We start from the raw sequence: 285 nt of genomic DNA on the forward strand, positions 1-285 counted from the left end.
CTCCCAGACACACACACCCCCAGACACAACAATGATGATTAAAAGTATTTGAGCTTTATTTCTGACACCCACACCTTTTCTAAACGCCGCTTTTAACCATTTACTATGAAAACTTCCCGGTTGTTATCCTGCTGAGTGTGTCTCTTCTCCCGTCTCTCCAACAGGACGCACCCTGAGAAACAAGGACTTCTACAATGTCAATGGCTCTGTGTACTGTAAAGAGGATTACATGGTAAGAGTTGAGGTCAAGGCGTGTTTTGTCATCCATCTCTCACTCACTCACTC

General features: G+C 44.6%; 1 protein-coding gene across 1 annotated transcript in view; it reads left to right on the forward strand.

The window, feature by feature from the left end:
* Positions 1-285, forward strand: part of ajuba (ajuba LIM protein) — a 6,673-nt gene that overhangs the window by 3,708 nt on the left and 2,680 nt on the right. Inside the window, exon 2 of the mRNA XM_035675764.1 lies at positions 110-232. Within this exon, the coding sequence (XP_035531657.1) occupies positions 110-232 (123 nt within the window). The remainder of the gene's footprint in view (positions 1-109; positions 233-285) is intronic.

The sequence above is a fragment of the Morone saxatilis genome, unplaced genomic scaffold (assembly GCF_004916995.1).
Source record: "Morone saxatilis isolate NCDOM2014 unplaced genomic scaffold, NCSU_SB_2.0 Contig4, whole genome shotgun sequence".
Classification (NCBI taxonomy): Eukaryota; Metazoa; Chordata; class Actinopteri; family Moronidae; genus Morone; species Morone saxatilis.